General features: G+C 45.5%; 1 protein-coding gene across 1 annotated transcript; it reads left to right on the top strand.

Annotated features, from left to right (window-relative positions):
• The first annotated feature begins 704 nt into the window (after window positions 1-704).
• LOC111839527 (serine/threonine-protein phosphatase 2A 56 kDa regulatory subunit beta isoform-like) lies at window positions 705-24,388 on the top strand. Its single transcript, XM_023803513.2, has 13 exons — window positions 705-897; window positions 9,088-9,284; window positions 9,671-9,772; window positions 9,872-9,964; window positions 10,638-10,768; window positions 13,609-13,668; window positions 14,617-14,725; window positions 18,740-18,793; window positions 18,910-18,960; window positions 21,382-21,501; window positions 22,017-22,144; window positions 22,727-22,828; window positions 24,214-24,388. Exons 1-13 carry the CDS (start codon window positions 705-707, stop codon window positions 24,380-24,382), a joined length of 1,509 nt encoding a protein of 502 aa, XP_023659281.1. The 3' UTR covers window positions 24,383-24,388.

Here is a 24,388-nt window from a genome sequence, read left to right as displayed (position 1 = left end):
ACCACGGGAAAAAAACAGAAACGTCTGAAGAGGAGTCAGAAAGAAACACCTTAAATGCATTTCTTGCTTCTGGTCCGTTAAGAAAGACACTACTGACTGGATTTAGGGAATCTCGATTTTCCATCATGGAATTAGCCACTCAGATGAATGGATTTACATAACCGAAACGTTTCTACAAGTTCCTTACTTGATTTTATTTATGGGAAGGTCTGTAATCTGTTTACGCGAGGATTTGTTTAATTGGTAAATATTTAAATAAATACAACATTTAGGCCGGTGGCTGGCTGCTGACGCCAATACGGCAGAAACATTTATTATAGTAATGCATGTGGCCCGTTGTTGCATCATTTTAGACATGTCTGTTTGATGTTTCTATCCAGAAGGCAGCAAGATCCTGTTTTTTCCCCCTAAAATCCGTCGGAGAAATTAGCAGGACGATATCTACTTTGCGGTCCAATTTAATGCAGCGGGTTGTTCTATAGCTTCTCTTTTTTTCCCCCGGTACCCTGTTCAGTCTCCGCTTCCTCTTCCCCATTCATCCTGAACCTCCGTGTACCTTCCGTTATCCCTCTGTAATTAAAAAGGGGCGATTTGTATGACTTTTACTCATTTAAAACGACAGTGAAACGGGACTGTCCTCTGTCCGGCTTGTACCACATAAGGACCGCTATTCCGTCGTCTCCGCGCCGCTCCAAACCCTGGCCATGGAAAATACCAAACTGCCTCCATCCAGCCCTTCGTCGCCGACCACGGGCTTCTCGGTGCCGAGCGCGGAGAAGGTGGATGGCTTCCCACGGCGGTCGATGCGCCGGGCCCGGCAGCGACGCTCTCACAGCTCCTCGCAATTCCGCTACCAAAGCTCCCAGGTTGAGCTGACTGCCCTCCCGTTGCTCAAAGGTCTGTGTCTTTAACTTTCTAAAATATACATTGTTACATTGGCTACATCCACCGTCGTATACATCAGTAAGTTTAGGGGCGACCGGAAACACCACATCATTATAGATCGTCTTGCGACGTTAGTGTGTAAAACAGATGTTATTTTATGAAGGTGTTGATAGTGCTTAATCGCAGATTCATTCATTCATTCATTCATTCATGTGACAGGTACGTGCCCCCCCCCCGATGACAGCAGGCCTACGTGAACTTTCAGAGATTATTCTTAACTAAACAGTTTCTTGGGCTTTGAACTGAGGATTCATGTCATGGTTCAGGGGTGTTATGGGACAATAAATAACTCGGGTAAACATTTTATAAATACGGTATTGGGGTAAAAATGACAACGCCCTATTTTGAATGCTATAGGTAAAATAAAATATAACTATCAAAAAAACCAGTTGCCGTTAATTTATTAGTAATAATCATACTTTTTTGGGTATATTCCTCTAGGTCGTTGAGGGAACAATGACTGATTTAAAATAGATGTAAGTTCTTTTTTTTGTAAAACCTGGTTATTGATGTAAAGATCAAGTTATACGATATTCCAGATAAATGTAAAGAACATTTCAGATAAGGTTACACGCCGTAATGACAAAGGCTATAACGCGCAGTTCTGGCTCTTACGTAAGATCCGTACGCGTCTTGCCGGTGCCGAATCTTGAAGCTCGTAAGTGTTGCTTATCTTCCCAGTACGTTTGGTCCGGTGCCCAGTAACACAAGAGTTCAGTTTGTAAGTGCGAGTGTGTGAAACGCTCCTCACAAGAACAGGCGACACCCTGGCGAGATTTTCCTGACTTTAGCTGCCATTCCGGGTCGCTCACAGTGGGCTCCACCTTTAAGGTGTACTCTGTGGTTGCTTCTGGGTTTTTTCTTCCCGTCGGCCATTACCACCTGTAAACAGCTCATCCATGCCCGTGTGGCGCCCTATGCAAACTTAGAAGATGGTGCCCTAGGCGGCTGCCTGTGTCACTTAATGGGTTGACCGGCACTGTCTGTAACTGTAACTCTGGTTCTCCTGCTCAGGTCCTGTTTTCTTTCCTATCTCAGCTACCTGACCAGAGTCCTTATTGCTGAAGATTACCCACAGTGCTGTAGCTGTAGGCTTGTATGTCTGGGGCTGTGAGTTTGATTCTGACCCTGGCTGTGTCTTAAGTTGGTATGTTCTCCTGCTGTTTGTGTGTGCTTCATCTACTTTCTGTGTTCTTCCCACAGTCAAAGGACATGTATAGATCTATTGAGGTCCCTAAATAGCACATATTGTTTGAGAGTGTATGATGTACAGACATCCCTTCCTGGGTGTACCCCTGACTAATGTCTGCGGCCTACGCTTTCTGAGATAGCCTCAAGGTTCTCTCCAACCTTGTAGTAGACAGATGAAGTGTTGAATTTATATGAAACCCTGCATATGATACTAAATGGAGAAAAGTCTCTAAATTGCTCTTAGCATGTTACATGTGGGGGTAATGTTTAGATTAGAACTTAACCATCTTTGTGACATTTTATCCATCTTTTGTTTTGGTGACCTCCTTTGAAGGAATTAAGGATTCAGTGTCAGTTTTTCCTTTTCCTTTATGGAGTTTTGAATCGCTCCGACAAATATTCCTTCAGGTCGCCTTGCGACGACTTGTAAAAATACATCTCGAACATAAGTTGGAATGACTGGCCGTAATTTTCAGTTTGCCTGTTACCTGAAATGAACTCAAGGGATGTACCTGATTCATATTTTGTGTTTGTTTGCTGATCAGAAAAGAATGGTAAACGGTATCCCAGATTTCTTTTTTTCTTTGGTTGTTTCTAGATAAGTGTGGAAGTAGAAAGTTGCATTGAAGCTCGAATATGGCACTTACTCAAACATCAAGTTAGGGTGCGTGATCTGAGTGGAATTAAAATCCCAACTGTTGGTTTGTCATTCTGTTACATATTCATCACCCACATACAGTCTGACTTCAGTTACGAAACATAATACTTAATTGATAAGTCGTGTTTTTTTTATTATTATTATTTTGGCTGTACGCAAATAGTACAAACAGGTGTTAAATTAGAGTTGACACATTCAATGTGCATTTGAACAAGACTGGCAGAAAGCTTTGTGGGTTGTGTACAGGCAGGGATGTTACTTGGCGCATTCGCTGCCTGCCATTAACTGACGTTTTGAGTGCGATTAGGGAGTCCCCCCCCCCCCCCTCCCCGATTTGTGGCGAATGCATCCTGGGATTGGTTCCAGGCTTATTGCAACTCTGCACTGGATAAGCCATTAGGGGTGAAATATTTTTCTATTCGATATTTGTTTATTTTAAAATCTTTAATAGCTCCCTATATTAGTGATCTACACTCTCAGAAAAAAAGGGTAAAAATTAGTGCCTTTGCTTTTCGCTTTTCACTGGGGCTGTACCCTCAATGATCTGCCAATCGTACCCATAGCTATAAGTAATTGTACCTATAAGGTACAGAAATGGACTCTGAGGAACATCCCAAAGGTACAAGCAGCATTGATGTACCGTCAATGGTATAGAAATGTTCCTCACAGTCTATTTCTGTACCTTAAAAGGTACAATTACATACAGCTAAGGGTTCAATTGGCAGAGCCTTGAGGGTACAGCCCCAGTGACAAGCAAAGATGTCAGATTTTTACCCTTTTTCTGAGTGGGTAGTGGCTATGTAGCTTAATTAGACTGATTTATAATTTTCTAATCATTTGACCCCCCCCCCCCCATAACGTTGTATAGGGTGAGCGGTATAGAAGATTAATGAATAAATTATGTGTAATACATTGTGGTAACTGCTTAATGAAAATATGAGAGTTCCGCAAAATGACGGCGTGCTGGTTGGGTATAGCTTAAAGGTTTGGTTTAATAGGTACACTTTGGTAGAGTGCTGGTTAACGTAGCCAAAATGTACGCAGAATGATTCCGAGTTTTTCTGGTAGCCTGTGATAACTGCGTATAGCGTAAATGAAATTTGTTTAGCTAGCATTTTTCTCAAGGTGCACTAGTCAGGTTTTTTTTTTTTTTTTTTGTCACTAAGCAGGCGCCCTATTCCCCGCTGAGATGCCGACGCGCGTCCCCGCTTCAGGGACATGCAGGGTGAGCAGTTCTCGTTTGAAGAACCCGCTCACTTCACTTTGGCTCTTCGTCTGATAGCACAGAAAGTGTGGAGCACCATTAGAAGAGTGTAGGGGCGGTTTGACCAGAAACCTTGTACTTTGAATTTCATTTGACACACTTTCTATTTAACACTATTTAACACTAGATATCTCTAGCTATATACCTGTTTTTTTTATTAAATATGGGAAACTTAAAATCCGATGCTTTATTTAAAGACGAATGTGGGATATCTAATGTTAGGGAGAAATTTGGTAGATGGTCCATGGCATATATGAACCACCCATTAATAGATTTTTCACAACAATCGAAATTAAGTAACCAGCAGCATCACAGATGTGACGCTTTTCCGGAAGCGAGAGTGACGTCATCTGGACTGTTTGTGGCTGTTTCCAGTTCATCACCAAATACGTGTCTTGGGCTTGGTGTCAGTGGGATGCTCCGGAGAGCCTGGATGTGTGTGAAGGCAAGACGTCATCAGTCTGCCTGAGTTTGGCTCTTTAAACGGCTGCCTTGCTTCTGTTTTTCACCACAGCTAATAAAAACCAGCTGGGCATTTCGTCCGTGTCCCAGTGGCCTGTTCAGCCTGTACGCTGAAGCTCTCGTGCTGGGTTACGTTACCGTGAGCAAGATTTTTAATTGACGCTGTTGCTAAGTTGAGGTCATTGCTTTGGCAATGATGGTCCAACTGCAGTAGACCTGGTCCTAATTTTTTAAACATATTTGTGGAGACTTTGGGAAAATTTCAGATTTGTGGGGCAGATTTGTGATTTGGCCATAGCAGTGGTTAGCACTGATGCTACACACCACCAGGACTGGGGTTTGAGTCTTAGCCCTGGGTCCATGTATGTGGAGTTTGCGTGTTCTCCCCGTGTCATCGTGTTTCCCCCCCCACTGTTAAAAAACATGCTGAGGTGAATTGGATCTTCCAAATTGCCTGTAGGTGTGTGTGCACACTGATGGGTCGGGACCCCATCCTGGGTTACTTCCTGCCTTGTGCCCATAGACTCTGGACCCCCGCTACCCTACAGAGGACACGCAGGTATACAAAACGAAGGGATGGATGTATTGTTTAATCTCAGATTTTTCGGATTGAATATCGTAGCTGTCAGTATGTCTAATGCCCTATGTGTGTTGGGATTAGAATTTTCCCCATACAAATGAATGGAGAGTCCCCACAAAGACTCTACTTACAAATCTCTGTGTGTGTCTGTGTGTCTATATGAGAGAGCGAGAGAGAGAGAGAGACAGCTCTATCAGCACTAATGTGGTATAGAAAGCAGTTTATGGTTCTCTAGGCCGGTGTCAGCCACCCCAGTGACAAAAGGGCACAGCCTGCTAATCGCTAATATCCGTTAGATTGTTTTTATCGGATTAACTGTAAGAGCCCCACTACTTGTCCAGTTTATATGTGCCATTTTCATCTGTAATTCAACACTGATATCAGTGTCTGATTTTAGTTCCCAAAACAATGCTTTAGTAACATTTTGTTAGTAATATGACAAAATCTACAAGTTGCATGATGGGAAATGATGTGCCATTTGTTAGTAACATGACAAAATCTACAAGTTGCATGATGGGAAATGATGTGCCATTTGTTAGTAACAAGACAAAATCTACAAGTTGCATGATGGGAAATGATGTGCCATTTGTTAGTAACATGACAAAATCTACAAGTTGCATGATGGGAAATGATGTGCCAGACCAGTTAACCGATTTGTTGTGCCTTCAAACGAGACACTTAACTTGAAATGCTCTGGTCGACATTCATATTTATCAATGAGTAGTGCCATAGGTAGATATGAAAAATTCTGTCAGTCAAGCGACAAAATCGGAACGTAAATGTATCCGAAGGGCAGAGAGAGATGGCAAGAGAGGAGGGGAGGTCAGAGCTAAGGAGAGCGAGGGGCTGAAGGGTAGGTCACCGTAAGGGGTGATTAATGCACCGGTGTTTTAATGAAGAATTCACTTGTGCAGAAAAACCCAATTCCTCATCGTAACGGAGCCAGAGGAAGACATGAGGAAAGAGTCGAAGGGGTGTTGATGCCCGGTGACTTATCAGAAATCGATGATTAGCAACCGAAGACCAGCAGGAAAGATGGAATCCGGACAGTTATTTTTAGCGCGGAGTCCGTGGCTGAAGACAATGCGTGGGGTGTAAATGATACATTCGCCCAGTCATTAGCACGAGCTAACCTGCCTCATCAAATGTGCATAATTAAACATGACCAGTTCCCTTTTTGGGGGGGAGGGGGGACCCACTCTGCCTCAAACCCTGACTCATTATTAATCTTTTTAAATGATTTTGAACCCCCCCCCCCCCTTTCCTGTGTTAAGGTTCACGTTGGAGGCCCTCAGGAATGGTAATAGTTCGTTATGTCCAAAATGTGTCTTATTTTAGCCGAGGTTCTCAGCGAGTCAGATTCAAGCAGCAGAGAGCAAGGATGGGGGGGGAGAGATGATGTCATCCCTCTAGTTAGGCCTCATCTCCCTCCCTCACCCTCGGCCCCTCCCTCCCTGTGCCGGCTCTATATTTAGCGCTAGCATTCAGGGGAGGATATTGCGGCGTGCTTAATTCAGTAATCGCCGCGAAGCATCACCTCGCCCCCCCCATCCCCACCCCAAGATGCTTGGTCACCACGGCACCCCTGCCTGCTGGCCCCGCCCCCTCAACCTCCACCTTCCTCTCTCTTCATCCTCTTCATCCTTCCTCCTGCACTCTTCCTCTTTTCCTCATCTCCACAAAGAGCTATTTCACTTTTGGTTTCTTTGTCCCCCCCCCACCCTTCTCGGTTCCTCCCCTCAGACATGGTCTGCCATAGCCCGAAACCCCCATTTCCAGCTTTTACTCGCCACTAAACCCCCCCCACCGCCCACCAGTTTTCCCACATGCTCCAATACTTTTTCCCAGTGCAGGTTTTCTAACATTCAGAATTACCATGTGGTCTAGTGCATTTGAGGTATATATTTAGTTGTTTTACATATATATATAAATGTATACGCGCAGGCCTCCCCCCCCCACATCACTTATACACCCACAGAATCTGCAGTGATGTCATTTAGCATACTCGCCTCCAGCTGTTTGTCACTTTCACTTACAGGATTATTTTAAACCAGGCTTTTTACCTCTTCCAGTAATTATAAACGCGCACGATATTTATCTTTTGCCCATCGGTCTAATTAAAGTTTTTTTTTTTCTAATTAGCTTGAACTTTTCGCTGCGAGCGTCACGTTTAATGTAGCGGGTACACGTTCCCAAATATTCCAGGCAGAGTGTCGCAGGCCATCGCTGCGTTTTGGACGACGGGCTTGCCCATCCCGCCCCATAGGGGGCGCTGCGATTGGTCACTTTGGTCCCTGTAAAAATGGTGGCCCCGTAAAATTGGCCCCGCATTTTCGCCCCCCCTCGTACCTGTTCCCCGGGGAGTACTTCACAGGTGCAGCTAGCACGTTCTCCGACTGCTCCCGCCGTGAGCGTGACTGGCGAGCCAGGGTAGCTTCCTGAACATCGTGTTCTCTCCCCCCCCCCCCAGATGCGCCGGCATGGTATAACCCGGTCAGTGTCTCCCTCATTTTTCACTCTGACCTCTGGGTGGCTCTAAGCACATAACAGCTGCAGAAGTAAACACATGACTCCTCTGCATAATTCAATTACCGAAACCGTTTTTGCACGGTTCAGCAGACCGGCGTGAAGGATGCGTGAGGGGATCCTTCATGCCATGTACTGTAACTGTCACCCCCATCGTTACATTCAGTAATTAATTGATTAATTATTTAATTGAATTGCATTTAGGTATAATGTACACTTGTTGCTATGGTTGGTTCCCAGTAGGGACATTCTCAAATATATAAATTCGTACATAATAAATATACACATTTATGTGCATATTAATTAGTTTTGTTTTTTTTAATGTAAGTTGGGAATATTATTTTAATCTGAACATGGTAGCTTTAATTTGACTTGATTATCGTGTTTTTAAACGAGCCTTCAATATGTCATTATGTAGCCGTGAGTGCTAATGTCTGTTTATCGATCGCTGCATCTCCAGGCCCCGCAGTAAAAGCAGTAATGTTTTATTGATGATGGAATATAAGGCGCACTGTAATGGCGCGTTATTCTGTTACTGTTTCGTCTCTTGTTTCCAGTCGCCTTCGGCCATCGTCTTGGAGCACTCCGAAGCCGGAGGCTGGCCATACCCTGATGAGTCAGGAGTACTTAAATCTTAGATTGGACGTCCTTCCTAAACAGTGTCACTTAGCCTAAACACCTCTGAGATTCAGTCTGCTCTTTTGTCATGGGAGCATTCTAGAATCATGTAGTCATCAAAATGATCTAATTCTGTTTTAATTCCACTCCTAATTTGTTTTAATCGTAATTCAGTTGGACTGTTTATAGAATAGAAGGCTCAACAGGTTTCATTTTGAATAAATGTAAGCATATGTATGTATTCAAATATACTATATATATATATATACTATTATATACCTTCAGTGGTCCATCCATCCATTTTCTGTAACCACTTATCCTTTTCAGTGTTGGGCCGGGGTGGGGTCCGGAGCCAGTCCCGGAGGCTTTGAGTACAAGGCAGGGAACAACCCAGGATGGGGTGCCAACCCATCGTTGGGGGGGGGGGGTAGGGGGGCGGGGGTATGGATGGAGAACTTGGAGGAAAGCCCATGACAACACAGGGAGAACATGCACACACCTAGAACCCAGGTCCCAGAAGTGTGAGGCAACAGTGGTAAGAAATGAGCCACCATGCCACCGATGGTCGTCTACTAGTAATTAATGCATAGCAATTAATGGAGTTCAGCTGCAGCTTGATGGTCTTGGTCTATTAGCTGTTGACCTGTCGTTAAAGTTCATCACCTTCTCCTGTAAGTGTGCACCTAAATCGGTTGGGTGTAGGTTAATCAGTTCCTGGAGAGATCTCAGATCTCCAGCTGATGACTGCCCCCTGGCTTCTGCGTGACCTTTGGCCGTCCGTGGCCCCCGTCGGCGTCCTTCCTCTGGGTGACCCGCCTGTCCCGTTCTGCCCCCCCCCCCCAGATGCCCCCGCAGCAGAGCTCCACGACCTCTTCTGCAAGAAGCTGCAGCAGTGCTGCGTGCTCTTCGACTTCCTGGACTGCGTGGCCGACCTCAAGGGCAAGGAAGTGAAGAGGGCAGCGCTCAACGAGCTGGTGGAGAGCGTGGCCACCGGGCGCGGCGTGCTCATCGAGCCGCTCTACCCTGAGGCCATCAAGATGGTGAGGAGGGGGTAGGAGGGGGGAATGACTTCAGTGACGCTGCATGCATACATTTGTGGAACTGTTAGCTGTGTAGTGTTAAGGTAGAGGTCCAACCATGCATCCAGTAGAAGGTTCCAGGGGCCTGGAGTCTATCTCATGATGGGCACAGGGCAACAGGGCTTCATCATAGGTGGACGGCAGGTAGCGTCTTTCGCTCACACCTCTGGGAGGCCATTTTGTGTTGGGGGGTCAAGTCACAAGTCTGTCTTTGTAAATGTGTGTGTGTGTGCTGCCGTTCCGTCCAGAGTGTGACCTCATCCGGGGTTGAGATAGCGAGGGAGGGTCTAGGCAAATGGAGTTTGGTGGAGAGTGATTTGATTCACAAATGTCTTCCGGCACCTCAGATTTCAGTGAACATCTTCCGCACCCTGCCGCCCAGCGAGAATCCCGAGTTCGATCCTGAGGAGGACGAGCCCACCCTGGAGGCCTCCTGGCCACATCTCCAGGTAGAGAGCCCACCCACGCCTGAGTCCGGCCTCCTGCCCCCTGCCCGAATGTCACATCCGCTTCCTGACCCTGACCGTGTCCCCATCTCCCGCTCGCAGCTCGTCTACGAGTTCTTCCTCCGGTTCTTGGAAAGCCCAGACTTTCAGCCCTCCATAGCCAAGCGTTACGTGGACCAGAAGTTTGTCCTCCAGGTAAAGACATGACGAGAAAGTAAGGCATGGTGGTTTTTTCTGAATGCGTGTAAGAGAGAGAATGATTTACGACCACCTTGTGATATTTGCTTGCATTTGGTTACTGTGTGTTTTATTTGAATAAATCCGCACCTGGCATGGAATTGGCAAGGTCACTGTGGCGTTGTGCAGAAGGTGTCAAACCCATCGTGATCCATGAGTTCTTTGTGAAAAACTTCCCTAATTAAGATCTGACATATCATTTGGGGACATAGATCAAAATATGAGCTGCGTTACATCAAGAACTCAAAAAAATCTGTTTTAACACTAACACCGTTTTAACACTACACTTACACCTAGTTAACTCCTTGACAGCACATATGTTTGTAATATAATATGCTTCAGTTGTATGCTGCTTTGGAAAAATGTGTCTGCGAAATAAGTAAATGTGAACATATTTTTGGAGGGAACTTATTAACAATATAGATAACTACTAAACCAATCAGGTAGACCTGATGGATGATTGACGTAAAGGCCAGCCAATAAGTAGTCTTCTTGGAAGCAAATGTGACAGACCATGTAGAATAGCCACTGGCACTTATCTGGCCTTGTAATCGAGGTCAGCGGTGAGGTCAGCGGTGGCACCACAGTCCTGTTCCCGCTCTCACTTGCCCGCCCTCTCCGGTGCCCCCAGCTGCTGGAGCTATTCGACAGTGAGGACCCACGGGAGAGGGAGTACCTGAAGACGATCCTGCACCGCGTCTACGGCAAGCTACTGGGATTGCGAGCGTACATCCGCAAACAGATCAACAACATCTTCCTCAGGTGGGTGTGTGTGTTTGCGCGTGAGTGTGTGTGCTGAGGGAATGTTCCTTTAATACAAAGCTATCCGTGACAAAAGAACCCAGCACTCGTCTCGGTAGATTCCCCGAGTGTGTTTGCCTTGATCGTACACAGTAACGTTAAAAAAAAAACAGGAAATAAACACCCCGATATGTGTGGAGGAGGGATTTAGAGGGTCTGTCTAGGATGACTCGCATGTTACTTTTCTCGTTTAGCGATGGTTGGCTAGTTACGAAATCACGGAGCGATCTGCTCAGTTGGGGATGAGGGGCGTCGGGTGCGAAGATCGTTATCTTAATTAATAAGGGCTGATGAATCTGTGCTACGACACTGAGCCACAGCTCTGGTGCTTGTAACTGGGTGTGGTGTGTAGCTCTGGGTTGGGATGCTGTGCTTGTGATCAGAAGGGTCATTAGTTCAAGTCCCAGTGGTACCAGAGTGATGTCACTGTTCGGCCCCTGATCAAGGTCCGTAACCTAGAATGTATGTCGCTTTGGATAAAAGTGTTTGCTAAATAACTGTACATTATTGTGCAAAAGTAACGGAAATGACTAAAGCTGTTTATCTGGGTAGTAAGTCTGTATTTGCTCAGAATAAAAACACAATTTAACATTAGTTGAATCAATTATGCAAATTAAAAGTAATGTAATGACTTTTTTCCCCCAAAAAAAGTTGCTAAAACCTTGTGGGTTTTCTGACGAACACCGCTTCAGTTCCCGAAACTTCTTCTCTGTGACACCCCAGTCATTCCATGTATTTGTTAAATTTCACAATCACTTAATTAACTTGATAAGTTAAATACTGATTAGCCAAGCAAGGTGGGATAGTGGTCCAGTCAAAATATACGTGGGTGTATTAGATGGTCGCTGCAAATACCGGGGTGACTTTAGGAGAGGTTTTGAAATGGCTAAGTTGACACACTTGGATATAATATCGCAGTTTTACACCAATGTGAAGATCAGTTAGACATTGTTTTCTTTGACTGCCTAAGACTTCCGCACAGCACTGTAAATGAAATGTAGATACTCTTGGCCATCGAGGGAGATGTGGGTAAAGAAGGTTAGGGGAACATGATCGCATTTTTACCGATTGCAGACGAGTTCTTTCGACTGGCTACATCTGTAGATCAAAGCGGGGTCACAGCTGTATAGGAGACCAGACTAAACCAGATGTTACAATGCGACACAAAAATGCGATTAATTCCCTAATCGCCATGAAGTCTAATTTTACATGAGTTCCCGAACTGGAACCGCTGTTAATGTGGCACAGTGTCTTATATGTTGAGTGTATCAATGTTGGGCATTTCGGGTCCAGAAGCTACAAATCCAGACCAGGATTTTGTTTCTACCAACCCGGTGAGCACTCTTTGACTGTGACTATTTATGCTCAGCTTGTTGGTAGAAACAAAATCTTGGTCTGGATTTGTAGCTTCTGGACCTGAAATGCCCAACACTAAGTGCTGGATCTTGTGTACGACGAAGCTGTATCTTTGGGTTTTGAGACCCACTGTCTTCATTAGTAAGCCAGAGGAGCTCATATATTCATCATGGGTGTTGCTTGATCGCCGTTCTATGGAAAATGGGGTACCCCAATATCACACTCAGCTGGTGGACACAGGTAGAGACTGGCCTAAGAAAAGATTTTCTGTGCGTGTTGGACCTCCTGGGCCACCATACATTTTCATATATTTTTTTATCTTTTCTGATTTTGTTGTTTTACATTTTATTTTCTGGGAGAAACGCAACTTAAATCACAGGCTGGAAAAATCTTCACCTGAGCCGTCAGTTTCATATGACACGGGCCTCAGTTCTCCTTCAGCTGTTTCCTACTGTGGCAAATGTCACCACATTGGTACATATTCGTCAAACTCTTTGGTATTGTGTTACCTCTCACTGGATGATGCACGGTGCTGGAAAGGCAGGCAGCTCCACTCCTAAATCACACATGGATTTTGTGTCATGAGTCGAGTTTATTGCACAGTGAGTGAGAGACCCGGTCTGTAAAGACCCATGACGGCATGTTTTCATGCTGTCTTTGGCTCTAATTTCTGACGGGCGTATTTTCCCCAGATGATGCCGATTAAACGCCATTGGTGATGGGCAGAGGGACGCCGCGGACAGGCTTTCACCCAGCAAACACCCAACTTCCCGCTATCCCAGAGCAGTGTTTCTTAACCCAGTTCTTGGGGACCCCCCCCCCCCCCCGATGGTTCACGTTTTTGTTCCCTCCCAAGCCAAACAATAACACCAAATACTTGGTATAAGTGTGAGGACTCATGGGAGTTTTACATTCACAAAAACATTCTGAGGACAGAACTAAAAATGATATCCATTCAAGCAACTGTAGGAGGCAGGACCAAGACATCTGATTGGTTGGTCCCGCCTTCTCCAGTTGCTTGGACCCACCTCCTCTACAATCTGATTGGTTAACTCTCTGGACCACTCATTTTGCGTTCTGCCCTCAGAACATTTTTGTGTAAGTAAAACTCCCATGACCGTTGAGAGCTGGGAGGGAGCAAGAATGCGGACTGTCTGTGGCGTCAGACTGGGTTGAGAGTCCTTGCTTAACATCCATCCATCTCCCATAGCTGCTTATGCCTGGACACAGTGGGTTGCTATGCCAACACATATGTGTCTATAATCATCCAGATGGTGATACCCCCCAATATCCTCACTAAATGGTATTTATGGAAAAGTATAGCTTCAGAACCTCTATTACGTGGAAGAGCTGCACCTTCTTGCACTGCTCCTCCCCCCCCCCGCACACATTCCATGTGACACCCTCGCAGTAACATGTCACCCTGTCTCCTTCTCGCCCATCAGGTTCATCTACGAAACCGAACACTTCAGCGGAGTGGCAGAGCTGCTGGAGATCCTGGGCAGGTAGGCAGCCGTCACAAGAGCAGCACAGTGACAGGCTCACACGCCACGGAGATCCCCCCCCACCCTGCTGTACCCCCACGGGATGACATTATCCTGCCGTTTGTTTCTGACACCCCATTTTCATTGGGGTGGGGGTGGCATATGTGTTGCTTATTTATTGTTTATTCGCAAATGTCGGCGTAGGAAAGGGGAAGGATGAGTCAGCGTGAGGGAGGAAAGGCTTGGGGGGGGGGGTTATTCTGATTTTATTGTAATGCTGATATTTTTACCTCCTCCCACGTGGCCCCCAGGTTGGGGAGATATCTGCCTCTTCCGGGTGGAGACATGGCAATAAGGGGGATGGAGTGGATTAAGAGCTTAAGAAAGACAAGGAGGATGAAGCAGAGGGGGAAAATGGTAGAAGGTGGTGAGATTCAGGTCCTGATTGGCCCGAGGTGACCCACGAGAGGCTCCGCCCACCTGATAATTAGCCATTGGTCAGGTGTGTGACCATGTGACGTGCTGCGGGGAGCAGGGCATGAGTCATAGGATCGATGATGTCATAGTGTCTTACATCAGAGCTGCGCTGTAATGCAGTTTCATGGGTATCAGGCTCCACGGTGGAAAGCAGTATGATTGAAAGGCTTTTCGGACACGCTACGCTCTTCTTCGTCCACCATATTGGCAATGCACAGCAAGTAATGCTTCGGCAATCAGGCATTCATGCCGGGTAACCTGTTGTGACTTTGGTGCTGGTGTGTCGATATCAGTTGACGTGCAGTGGGGAGGGGGATGGCCAGGCTTAATGAGCGTCTGCCGGGGGGGGGGGGGGGGTGTTGGAAGCATTTAGAGAGACCCCCATGTGACTGTGTACTGAGAATTGAATGGAATGTCTGATAATATGCTTGTTAAGCCGGTTCTTACTCCCCTTCCTCTTTCTCTCTTTCTTTTTTGTTCCCCCCCGGACAGCATAATCAATGGTTTTGCCCTGCCGCTCAAGTCCGAGCACAAGCAGTTCCTGGTGCGGGTGCTGATCCCTCTGCACACGGCCAAGTCCCTCTCCGTCTTCCACGCACAAGTGAGCACCACCTCCCTCCTCTTCTATCTCCCTGTGGCTTTTGGGCTGTAGGGCAGTGTAGTCCGCGTGGCGATTGGAGGAGACGGATGGCGTGAACCAAGTTCCCCAAACAGGGGGGGGGTTCATGGACGGCCACAGATTGTCACGATCAGACTCAAGTTCACGGACGGATAAGGTTACAAATCCAAGGTCAAAGCCAGAGGCTCAAGGTCACGAACAGGCCAAAGGCATTTAAGACCACCCTGTTTCTCCCGTGCGCATATACCTGTACCGTTAAATGAGTAGGTAAAGACTGACCCCATGATGGATGCGACAGGTAGTATCAGACGGAGAACCGCCATCTGGCGCATTTGCACCCTCATTCGCTACGTGTGTCACTCTGCAAAGGCATGTCTGCTAGTCCATTGCAGGACAGACATACACGTTTGTATTCATATCTTTGTGGGGACCGTCCATTCATTACTATGGGTAAAACCCTAATCCCAGTAATGACAACCTTAACCCCCACCCAACCCTAACCTTAAACATAAGTAATCAAACAAAACACAAGACTTTTGAACTTTAGTTTTTTGATTGTAGTGACAGATTTTTATAAAAATATTGAGTTTACCGTAGTGAGGACTGAAAAATGGTCCCCACAACGTAATATACAAATAACCCAAACAGCAGAGGTGGACTTCAATCCCCCAACACTGGAGGTGTGACAGAGCAGGGCTGCCCACTGATTCACACCCCACACGCATAAATAACAACATTAGTTTACATTACCCTTTTTTCAGCATATATGGTCAATGTTTCCAGTCAATGTTTTATGACACATACAAACTAATGTTTATTTGCTATATTATCATTTCAGTCAAGTTTTTTTCTATACATTCGTTTCTAGTATAGTTTCTCCAAAGCATCTAGCAAACCTTTAGCAGAAAATTCCAGAAATTAAACTTTGCCGGAACCAAGGCATCATGAAGACTGAACCCTCTCCTCCCACATCAGAAGAGGCGCATAAATGTGCATGAATGGAGTGTGTATAAATAACAGTGCATAAGGTGGGGGCAACGCATTGCCTGGCATCAGAAGGGTGCTGGGTTCAAATCCTAAGGTTAGCAGTGTGATTTCATGATGTGAGCAAAACCCTCAGCCTTCAGTAGCTCTAGAGATGGTCTGACCCTGCTTTCTTAAAAAATATGTACATTTCTTTGGATAGGAATCTGCTAAATAGACCGAATAAATGCAGCTTGAACGCCACTTCAGTATACAGTAACTGCGTGCCCTTGTCAGGTCAGCTATCAAACCACCTTTCAGGCTAACAGCAGCCATCTTTTAATTCCTTTAATCATGTTATTGATTCTTGCGCAAACTTTACCTTTGATCCCTAAAGGGCCCATAATCAATATCCTGCCCCCTCTATCTGATTGGCTGTCTGCAGGTGCCCGTGTCATTCAGCCCGCCTCCCAAATCACGTTATTTCACGGGTGTTTTTGGGGCTGATGTGGGGAGCAGATATCTGATATCTGGGAACCACGGTTTATCTGAAACGTGCAATTTAATTAACAGATGTTGCAAAATGTCATAAAATTCCTACTGCGAGCTCTCCTGCTCAGACAGCAAATAAATTATGCTATCAGCTTGCTTTTCTTCTGTTACAGTTGGGAAATTTGCTTCGAGGATGGCACTTTCCAGTGACTGAAAGTCTGCCATTTTACAGAATCTTAATTTCAAATCTATTTATTAACAGTTCAGTTTAGGTCTGTGCACACAATCTCATGCCATTAATCTCCATCACCACTAGAGTGTGATTGTGAGTTACTGTAGTGTATATCGTGTCTGTATTTATCTGTATCAGTAAAAAAATTTAAGCAAAACCAAGACCATCACATCCTATCCCAGTGGATAATGTTATGATACGTTATATTTATGAGGCCATTTATGAGATATAGGGTCAGAAATGTATAATGATATATAATGATATTAATATGTAAGCATGTCCCACAACACTGCTGAGGACAAGCAGGTGGCGGATGGATGGATGGATGGATGGATATATTAATATGACATATTTGGATTAGGAGAAAAGGTTAGGGGTAAGTATTTTAGGTATGTAAAAATGGGCCAATCAGAGTCCACTTGAATATGAAGCAGTGATGTTTACAAGAGGCACCACCCCTGGGCTCCTGAATAAGCTCAGTGCCTGACTTAACACCCCCCCCCCCCCGCCCCCTCACCTGATGCAGCACATGTCCCCCCTGCTGTGTTCAGAGAGCGAAGCCCTACCCCGATTCCCCCCCCCCCCCGTTGCCGCTGCTCATGCTAAAGCCAAGCAGACCTGCCTCATGTTTTTTCGCCCACCCCCCATTTTGTCATTCTCATCCACCCCTCCCCAGGGTATCAGTGGCGGGCCCGCGGGGCTCGTAACTAACAAGCTGCTGGGGGTGTGTGTGTTTTTTCCTGGTGTCGCGGTTGCATGGAGCAGCGCCAGGTTCGCACCCTGCTGACGCACCTCCGGCTCCCCTGACCCCCCCCCCCCCCCACCAGGGGAACCATGATCAGAAGCCAAACACACCCTCCTCTGCCGGTGCCTCCACCCTCTGTGCATGCGAAATCATATCAAATGGTAGTACGTGGGTGCAGCGGTGCCCGTGTCCAGAAGGTCGCTGGTTCGAATCCCAGGTGCCCCCGAGTGACGTCACTGTTGGGCCCCAGAGCGCGAGCCCCTTAAGCTCTTGATACTGTCAGATTTTTCTTTCTCATAAATATGTCGCCTTAGTACAGTGAGTAATGCAATGAGTAAAGGAGAAAAAAACAAAACAAAACAAATAAACTGTGCAAATTGTAAATATTGTACGATTGTAGGATGTACGGGGCAGCAGGCAGAGTGACACGGTAATCAGTCACGCCGCCAGCGGTATGTCTGCTTCCCTCTGCAGCTGACTGGCGTCTCGTCTCGCATCCTCTGCTGCCTGGGACGGGTTCCAGACTCACCACGACCCTGACAGGGATGAGCACTGATGGATGGATGGATGGATGCTTTCTTACCCTTCCCACCCCCCCCCACCCCCCCCAAGGGCTTATTGTCATCTGCACAGCAAACTGCCTGTTACGCTGTACAATGAATATCCTTCCGGGCACTGGAAGACACAACATAAAACACAATTACATATTAAAGTGATTCATTACGACAATAAATATGAGTAAAATTATGATGATAAATATGTAAACACAGCACAGTGTTTTGTTTTTCGTTCCTTGGTAACGACAAAGGGTCTAGTGCCCCCCCGCCCCCCACCCAGGTCATGATGGGGTTACATTCCAATAAAAATATCGTAACGCGAAAATGCATCTTAATACAGTACACCTAATCTAACAAACGTCATAGCCTAGCCTAGCCTGCCTTAAACATCCTTAAAATACTTACATTAGCCTAAAGTCTGGTTATTAACGCAAAGCCTAATTTATAAAAAGTGTTGATTATCTAATGCAGGGGTGGCCAATCTTATCCGCAAAGGGCCGGTGTGTATGCGGGTTTTCGCTGCAACTCCCTAATTAGATTACTAATTAGAGGACTGATTGGCTGAAAGAGTCTTCACACCTGGGTTTGAACAGCTGACTTACAGGTTATCCCAAAAACCTGCATACACACCGGCCCTTTGTGGATAAGATTGGGTACCCCTGATCTAATGTAATTTATTGTGTATGAATGTGTGTGTGGATGGGTGAATGTGAGGCATGTATTGTAAAGCGCTTTGAGTACTCGTAGGGGTATTGAATTTATTGAATAATGTACTGAAACTCAAAATCTTTTACCGATGGTAAAGTCCAAATGCCTTGAAGGGAGGTCACGTGGTGACGCCTGAATCCCCAAAAAAGCTCTGCTGTTGTACCCTTGAGTAAAATATCCATACGTTAAAAAAAGAATAGGGTGCTTTGTCTAATGGTTTTGCTCAGGTAACGCTAAAATGTAATAAAATTATGGATAAAAGGTTGGGCTCTGAGTGAATCCTGTGCTCTCGATTGCAGTTGGCCTACTGCGTTGTGCAGTTCATGGAGAAGGACGCGACCGTCACTGAATACGTGAGTCCCTGTCGAGCGGCTGACCTTTTCCAAACCGCCTGGAGCCACACCAGGTGGCCGTCGGCCTCACTGGACGCCAAGTGCTAAATCGTTCGCTTTCTGTGTTTCGGCCTCAGATCGTCCGCGGACTGCTGAAGTACTGGCCGAAGACCTGCACCCAGAAGGAGGTGAGGGAAAACGGGGGTGTCTTATAGAGACGGCGGGGGGGGGGAATCAGATGTGTAGGTTCTGTGGGTGTATAGCACAGCGACAAAACAAGCTATGTTCCAGGTTCATCCACTAGACCAGTGTTTCCTAACCTGGTTCTCAGTGACCCCCAGACAGTCCGCGTTTTTGCTCCCATTAGGAGCTGGGTGGGAGCGAAAATGTGGACCGTCTGAGCGTCCCCATGGACCGGATTGGGAAACACTGCACTAGACCATCAGGATGCTGATCATTGGTCAAAGAACTCATTCACCGTCATCCATACTTACATTCATATGGCTGTTCAAAGTATTTAGTCAGCCACCAATTGTGCAAGTTCTCCCACTTAAAAAGATGAGAGAGACCTGTAATTTTCATCATAGGTATACCTCAACAATGAGAGACAAAATGAGAAAAAAAATCCAGAAAATCACATTGTCTGATTTTTAAAGAATTTATTTGCAAATTATGGTGGAAAATAAGTATTTGGTCACCTACAAACAAGCAAGATTTCTGGCTCTCACAGACCTGCAACTTCTGTAAGAGGCTCCTCTGTCCTCCACTCGTTACCTGTATTAATGGCACCTGTTTGAATTCGTTATCAGTATAAAAGACACCCACTGTATTTGTTCATAATCTGTGCACTATTTATTAATACAATGCTGTATATATTGCCATTTTTGGATACTTCGTATTTGCACTATTTGTTTTGGTTTATAACATTTTGCCGCTGTTGTTGTGGACTTGCGCACAAACGGTTCACGCAGCTGTAGATAACGAGTGTGAAATGATGAAACAAATATAATGATTTGATTTGAAGTTTGTATTTACAGCTTAGCATTGGACTTTATATCACAGCTGAAGGCGAAATTAGTTACACTAATTACAGTGTGTATCCAAAAGGGATGTGCATCTCCGTCACTGAGGCGCTATGATACACATCTCCATGCATTGCAGACGATTCAATACATTACAAATGCAAATGAAGTAACCACTAATTCAATACAATATGATTCACCCCTATTGCGATGCAGTGCGAATTGACACAATTTTGTTCAACACAATACGATGCAATGTAATTCGGTTTGGTATAGATACAGAAACAGCACAGTAAAGAGCTGTCGATCTAAATATAAAATTATTGGTTAAAATGTATTGCTCATATTTCTAAATAATAAAAGCGTATGTCCTGTATTTAAAATAATACAATAAAATCCCGTTATAGTGGACTCGCTTATAACGGAATATCGTCAATAACGGACGACGTCCGCTGGTCCCGGTGTTCTGTCGATATATTCTGCCTTGTCGAAAAATGCTACCGTAGTGCTAATCAATAGCCCTAACCCTAACTCTTACCCTAACCCTAACCCCCTAAAACCTAACCCTAATCCCAAAAGGATGGAACTGCACATGCGCAGAAAGGCTCGATAGCACGTCTCGATAGGTAGTATTTTATGACAGAACACCGGCCGTGCGCCTTTAAGAACATGCAGAAATAGCATCGGATATAGCGGACTCGCATATAACGGAATTTTGCTTATAATGCACAAACAATTTGGGCGGCTTTTAGCTGTAGTTTTGTTCGGCTATAACGGACATGCAGCTCCGCCTACAAGGCGTGTGGCGTGCCGGTGATATCCAGCGCAGATACGGAGTCGGGATTATTAATAATCACGCATCTGGTCAGGTAAAGCTGGATTACTACATGTACAATATAATAATCTACACCACAAGTGTGTCTGCTGGGGTGTGGCATGAGTAAATGGTGTCCTGTAGTTGTACTCTGGGCAAACAGCAACTCTCGATATAATGGACTTTTGATATAATGGACTGTTTTGCCAGGTCCCTTGAAGTCTATTTTAATGGGATTTTACTGTATATGAATAAATTGAATTTTACCGCAAATGCAAATATGTTGCAAATATGTTAGAAGCGATGCATCCTAAGTCCATCCCAAATTGTATTCACACTTTTTTAATCAGGGCAATCACATCATGAACCTTTATGGCGGTGCACCGATGCGAATCAGTGAACCTTACCATCCCTGCTGTCCATATATGCTGTAATAATTCAGAGATTTTTTTTATTGCACATAAATGTGTCGTTGCCCACATGTTAATAGTCATAATTATTGTAGATACTGCTGTGCTCCAGGGAGTTTCACTTACACAAAAATGTTCTGAAGGCTGAACCAAAAATTATTGGTTCAGAGAGATACCCAATCAGATTGAAGAGGGGGTGGGACCAAGACATCTGATTGATTGGCCCTGCCTCCTTTACAATCTGATTGGTTACCTCTCTGCACCAATTGTTTTTCCTTCTGCCTTCAGAACATTTTTGCGTACGCGGGATGTGTACCTGGAATTCCGAGTATCTTCTGTAAGGTTTGATATCTTCCTCGGCAGGTGATGTTCCTCGGGGAGATGGAGGAGATCCTGGATGTGATCGAACCCTCGCAGTTCGTCCGGGTGCAGGAACCCCTCTTCAAGCAGATCGCAGCTTGCATTTCCAGCCCCCACTTTCAGGTGAGAATGTCTCTAAATGCCGTCATTATTATATGTCCTTATTCTTTAACCTAAACAGGAACATAATTTAATTTTATCCCAGGTGAGAAGAACACACTGTAAACATTACACAGTAACAGAATTAATATCAGGCACTTAACCCTAACATACTAAGAGCTTTAATACATGAGAAGATACATCAGTATCTTAGATGAATGAGAGGGTTAGAATAAAACAAGCAGCCTAACTATCTACATAAGCAGCTTCTCGCTAAAGAAGGGCTTTGAGAGTCTGAGTCCTGGCTTTGGACTGCGAATGGTTAAGTAATTACCGAAAATGAGAGGATGGGTTGATGCATGTATAATATAAAAATTGATACTAGCATTTTAGAACATAATATAATTTCAAAACTCTCTAGTCTGTCTCCTCCCTTCCTGTTTTTTTTATCATGTCTCTCTCTCTTTCTGTCTCTTTCTCCCCCCCCTCCCATTTCCCTTCCCGCCTCCTCTTCGCCTTCACCTCCGACTTCCTGCCAGGTCGCCGAACGGGCCCTGTACTTCTGGAACAATGAGTACATCCTGAGCCTCATCGAGGAGAACTGCCAGGTCATCCTCCCTCTGGTCTTTTCCACGCTCTACAGAGTCTCGAAGGAGCACTGGAACCAGTGAGTGTCCTACCGCGCACGCACACGCGGGATCAGAGCGGGTCAAAGGTCGCGCGCCTCCCCTAAGCGGTCTGTCAGACTCCATTCCCGGTGGCCCTGTTTCCTTCAACCATCCTCCTTTAATCACTATATTAGTTTCTAATTTTGATACGCTGTACCATCTGCCCCCCTTGCCACCCCCGCCCCCCACCCTGCATCATGCTCCCCAGCAGGATAAATAGAGCGAATAATTAACTGGAAATCGGACCAAAAGCCAGGGGCCAAATTTGGCAAAAGCGCAGCTGGTCTGGGATTGCCTGACTGGTCCGGGGAGGGATGGTTCCCCGTCCAAGGTGGGCATGGCCACCCTACCCTTGGTGGAGGTACATGCACCAGCTGCAGGGACGTTCAGGAATTGTGCCAGACGGCATCAGACACAGTGTCTCTAGGCTTGGTTGGTGTCCTTGTAATTCGCTCTGGTGACATGGGAGCTGGGGGTGACACGGTGCCATGCTGGGCACAGCGGCAGTGCCAGGCCGCGTTACTGTCGGCGCGCCATCACTCATCCCTTGTGCTGCGTCTCCCCTTCCTGTCCCTGTTCAGGACCATCGTGTCACTCATCTACAACGTGCTGAAGACCTTCATGGAGATGAACAGCAAGCTGTTTGACGAGCTCACCGCCTCTTACAAAGTAGAGAAGCAGAAGTGAGTAGAATTCCTGCTGCAGTTGGAGTAAAGAATCATTATAAAGTGAGGGTCAGTGTGTACTACTGTTATTATAACTACGGTTTTTAAAATTAGTTTTTATTTCTCAATTGGTTTAAGTTTTCAATCGAAATCCAGTTCAGTTTTCAGTGCGGGTTCATTATTTTTCATATGAAACATATATTTCTGTTTAGTTTTCATGTATTTTAGTTTCAGTTTCAGATTTAGCAGCTTTATTTCTAGGTATAGGCTGAAACGGGTAGAGCTGTATTGTGTGTCTGATCTTTAGAGAATCCTACATAAATACACAGTACAGATTACACACTAATGCCAACAAAATAGGCAGAATGTTCCAGGTGTTATTAATGGTTTACAGGTAACATTGGGAAAGACCAGTTAAAACAGCTAGATAAATAGTATTAAAATACAGTAACAGAAAGTATTTGACATTTGTTTTTTATTTTATTTCAATTCATTTGGACACGATTTTTATAGTTTTTTGCTCAGTTGTAGTATTTAATTTTCGTTTTATTTTTTGTTAATGACCTGTGAATATCAGTGCATATTAGTGTGTGTCTCAAAGTACTAGTGCATACCAGTGTGTAAAAAGTGTGTACCTGTATCAGTGAGTACCTCTGAGTGTCAGAGCGTATCCATATGTACTTCAAAGTACTAGTGCGTATCAATGCATATCAGTGTGTACCAGTGTGTGCCTGTGAGCATCAGTCAGTATCAGTGCATATCTGTACACATCAGTGTGTATCTGTGTGTACCTGTATCAGTGCATACCTGTGCGTACCTGTGAGTATCAGTGCGCATCTGTGAGTACCGGCGTGTATCAGTGCGTACTTGTGAGTATCAGCACCTATGTGTGTGTACTTGTGAGTATCAGTGCATACCTGTGCGTACCTGTGAGTATCAGTGCATATCTGTGAGTGCCGGCGTGTATCAGTGCGTACTTGTGAGTATCAGCACATACATGTGTGTACTTGTGAGTATCAGTGCATGCCTGTGAGTATCAGTGCATATCTGTGAGTGCCGCCGTGTATCAGTGCGTACTTGTGAGTATCAGCACATACGTGTGTGTACTTGTGAGTATCAGTGCATACCTGTGAGTATCAGTGCGTATCTGTGAGTGCCAGCATGTATCAGTGCGTACTTGTGAGTATCAGCACCTACGTGTGTGTACTTGTGAGTATCAGTGCATACCTGTGTGTACCTGTGAGTATCAGTGCGTATCTGAGTGCCGGCGTGTATCAGTGCGTACTCGTGAGTATCAGTGCATACCTGTGCGTACCTGTAAGTATCAGTGTGTATCAGTGCGTACTCATGAGTATCAGCGCATACCTGTGTACCTGTGCATGACTTTCGTCTCTCCCATGCAGGGAGCTGAAGCGAGAGCGCGAACGGGCAGAACTGTGGAGGGAACTGGAAGAGCATGAGCAGAGGAGGCTACAGAGTTTGGGCGAGGCCAGCCGGAACCAGAGGAACCTCCAGGACAGACCACCTCCGGCCCAGATCGAGCCCACCCCCAGCAGCCCAAACACCACCTAGACCACC

The sequence above is a fragment of the Paramormyrops kingsleyae genome, chromosome 24 (genome assembly GCF_048594095.1).
Source record: "Paramormyrops kingsleyae isolate MSU_618 chromosome 24, PKINGS_0.4, whole genome shotgun sequence".
Taxonomy (NCBI): domain Eukaryota; kingdom Metazoa; phylum Chordata; class Actinopteri; order Osteoglossiformes; family Mormyridae; genus Paramormyrops; species Paramormyrops kingsleyae.
This window is presented reverse-complemented; position numbering and strand designations above follow the sequence as displayed.

Excerpts from the sequence above, each read along its gene's own strand:
- LOC111839527 (XM_023803513.2), top strand. The coding sequence starts at position 705 with ATGGAAAATACCAAACTGCCTCCATCCAGCCCTTCGTCGCCGACCACG. Across the intron at positions 21,502-22,016 it reads TTTCCAGCCCCCACTTTCAG|GTCGCCGAACGGGCCCTGTA; the intron begins GTGAGAATGTCT and ends ACTTCCTGCCAG. Across the intron at positions 22,829-24,213 it reads TACAAAGTAGAGAAGCAGAA|GGAGCTGAAGCGAGAGCGCG; the intron begins GTGAGTAGAATT and ends TCTCCCATGCAG.